Source organism: Haplochromis burtoni, unplaced genomic scaffold, assembly GCF_018398535.1.
Source record: "Haplochromis burtoni strain Fernald_Lab_line unplaced genomic scaffold, NCSU_Asbu1 Contig_26, whole genome shotgun sequence".
In the NCBI taxonomy this organism is placed as follows: domain Eukaryota; kingdom Metazoa; phylum Chordata; class Actinopteri; order Cichliformes; family Cichlidae; genus Haplochromis; species Haplochromis burtoni.
This window is the reverse complement of record NW_024582387.1, coordinates 821475-824943: the sequence shown is the minus strand read 5'-3', so window position 1 is coordinate 824943 and position 3469 is coordinate 821475. Positions and strand designations below refer to the sequence as shown.

The 3469-nt window shown below is 34.9% G+C and overlaps 1 protein-coding gene across 1 annotated transcript in view; it reads left to right on the top strand.

The window, feature by feature from the left end:
- LOC102298915 (protein SSUH2 homolog) overlaps nt 1–2958 on the top strand; it is a 16604-nt gene extending 13646 nt beyond the window's left edge. The window contains exon 12 of the mRNA XM_042218977.1: nt 847–2958. Within this exon, the coding sequence (XP_042074911.1) occupies nt 847–987 (141 nt within the window). The 3' untranslated portion in view covers nt 988–2958. The remainder of the gene's footprint in view (nt 1–846) is intronic.
- Nucleotides 2959–3469: the final 511 nt, after the last annotated feature.

Sequence of the window (3469 nt, the reverse complement as noted above, 5' to 3'; positions counted from 1 at the left end):
GATCGGAAAGGAAATCAGTGGTATCGCACATCACTATGCTGAACTATGAAATATTTTGGGTGCAGTGTATTTTTTGCATACAGGTATAACAGAATAGCTTTAGTTTTTTTTTTTGTTTGTTTAAACTTGAGTATGAACTTATACAAAATGCAGCAAAATATTTAAAAAACAGTTTTATTGATTAAAAAATACACTATATTGGATTCATATCAGCAGATATCCAAATTTATGATATCGGTATCGGATATAAAAAAGTGGTATCGTGCCATCTTTACTATCTGCTGATGTTTTTGTGGTACAGCTTGTGATATTTGCTCAATTAAACATGAAAGTTAAATGGAAATAATCACAAAAATGAAGAAAATCATAATCATTTAATGTTAAAAAGGATTCAGTTTTATTTTAGCATTGTTGTGAAAGATAACTATATACTATTTAGAAATTTTCACTTTCTGTCTTTTGAAATGGGAAGTTTTTTTTATTAGTTTGCTTTCATTTATAGGACTTTGTGGTAGTCCTGCACTTTTTTCAGATTTTAAATATTTCGATATTTATTTTTACATATTTGAACATATTTTAAAATATTAGGCTTTTATCTTTAATAGTCTTTGAGATAGTCATGTTCAATCATTGCCACAAATTTCAGCTTGTGACAAATGAGTCACAGCAATCATTATTAATATTTAATAATGATCTACCATTTAATGTTTATGCGAATCAGAGACGGTCAAGACGTACGACAGAATGAGGCTGATGTGTTTCCTTTCCTCCAGCTTTTAGTCTATGTTAAGCTAAGCTAATGCTTTCCTACTCAAGCTGACACGCACCTCTATCTCTCTCTTTCAGAGGCAGACGGTCGAGCTGATCCCCATCACCAGGGTGAACTACGAGTGGAAAGACAACACCCACGCCTACTATGTGTACGGCAACGAACACAAAGTCAATGCTGACGACTATCCAGCAACCTGCTGCTGCGTCATCCTGTAGACTGTTCTCGTCTTTTAACATCAGCGCATGAAATGTTTATTAAAATAATTGTTTTCATTTGATTTATGAAAGCCAAAACAGCATCCCACATCATACCAAAGTAAACATGGTGGTGGGAGTGAATTAAATTAAGGATTTGAAGTAGCGTAGTCAAAGTCCAGACTGAAATTCATTTCAGATGCTTTGGCATAGTCTTAAATATGCCAAAATCACGAGTTAGAATCTCAGTGGTCAGGGGTCACGCTTTCTGAAAATCTTTGTCTACAGTCGCCAGTATTCTAGCATGCCATGTCCCCCTCTGGACTTTTTTATTCTTTTCTTTTTCAGGTTTATTGAAGCATATCATACAGTGTCTGTTGCATTTGCTAAACATCCTACATATGTAAAAGAAACGAGGATCAATATAAAGGTTAATTATTGCTTAGCTCTAAGTCTCTATGAAAAGCTTCTATATTTGCTTTTTTATTCACATGTTTTTCTGACAGTCTGTCTTGTATTTAAATGCATTCTGGGAGAAGGAAGGAAGGAAGGAAGGAAGGAAAAGGGCTCAGTTCATATGGCCTGAAGCGAGTTGGTGACTGAATGACATATTAGTAGCTCGACTCCGTTTTCTGCTCACCTCACTTTAGCAGACCAATATGGGGTCCGCACTACAGCTACGCCAATCCGTCTGTCAATCGGCCACAGTGTCTTATTCATCTACTGTGAAAAAGACAATGAGATACTTGAACTCCTCCACTTAAGGCAGCAACCCTGAGTTCACCATGCACTCCTTCCTTCTATAAAAAATATCTGATGTGAATTTTGGGGGGTTGTAGGCGCACCTTATCAGCATTTGAAAATTGTAAAATATAAAAGATTTCAAACATTACAGTTTTATAATCAACTGTAATCAGTTAATTAAATGATTGAATGTGTCCATAAGTATTTTCCAGGTGCACATCTGACAATAGGAGTCACAGTAAGACCCCTCACATCTTTAGCTTACATAATTGCAACCATAGACTGTATATAAAAGCTCATGCTAAATAGCTTTTTAAACTCTTCCAGTTGCTAAATGTAGTCCAGATGTAAAGACATGTATAAGCAAATGCCCGTTAGCTGCCTTTCTCTGTCAGCTCAGTAGACTTTTATGATGGAGTTAAGTTTAAGTTGCTAATCTCTGGTCTTACTGAGTACAGCATGATGTTGCATTGGTAATTATAGACACCACTACTGTCAGAAAGGAGGATAAAACACGATATACCTCAAGCCAGTGTGTGATGCGTCTCCTTTCTCAGGTATTAAAGCACCAAGACAGCAGCAGTCATAATCATCAACTTAAGGCTTTGAGTCTTCACATTGGAACTTCACTAATCAATGCAGAACATTGACTATATCCATCTATTAGATATCGTATGTCTGCAAAAACTAAAGAAATACACAAAACCACACAACCCTTTAGACTGCCTTTCTTCAAGACTGCAACAATCCTGTAGGAGGCAGTGTCCTACTCAGAGGGTCTGCTCTCTGCTGGCTGTTACTTATCTATGATATTCAGGATGAAATTATTTCTGTTTAAAATAGTCTACTGTTAATGTTTAATCAGTCATAAAAATATTTTTATGTGCATTTATTTTTTTATGTGCATTTACTTAAATATGTATTCTGTTAACCATTTGAAGATTTTAGTTTTGTTTTTAGTTAAACAGGTTACACAGTTCTTATTTTGATAATATAACCAACAACTTTTCTGTTTTATAATTTTGTTTCTTCTGAATGTAACCCCTAATGCCAGATTGTTCTAGAAAAAATATGTATTTAAAATATGGACATAACCATTTAGTAAGTGGAATGCTCTTTTATCTGCATAGCCTGCCTTACCTTCATACAGCTGGTGGGCCTGATCATGTTATTACATGTTATCTGTTATTACTGTGGTTTATTAATGGTATGTTAATCCTTAAACTGAAAAATAAACTCTGAGACTCATCTGCTTCTTTCCCATATTTCCACCAAGCTGGGGATGCATAAAAATGATGATAAACAGAAAGAAGTGAAGATTTTGTAATATGTGACCAGAGTACTTAACAGTTCAAGTCTTTGCAGACGGTTCTGTTAGGGAGCAAGAAAAAGGGGAGGCAGGTATATATGCCTTACACGTATATTGTATGTAAAGAAGAATATAAATTATGTTTTGGTGATGCTCTGAAATTCACCTCCAAACCCCTCAATGGAACGAATTATTAAAGGGTAAAATTAAAAATTCCAGTGACATTTGTTTGTCTAGCTGACATATTTAATGACATCAGTTAGGCATTTGTCTTTATGCAGACAGTAAATATGGAGAGTACCATCTAGAAACTCCAGAGTTTTGTCTAACTCAGGTTCAACTATCTGATGTTTTTGTGATACAACTTGTATTTTTGCTCAGTCTAGCATGAAACTTGAACTCATTTTTGTGACTTAGAATTTTCTTGTTGACATGCACCTATATATACAT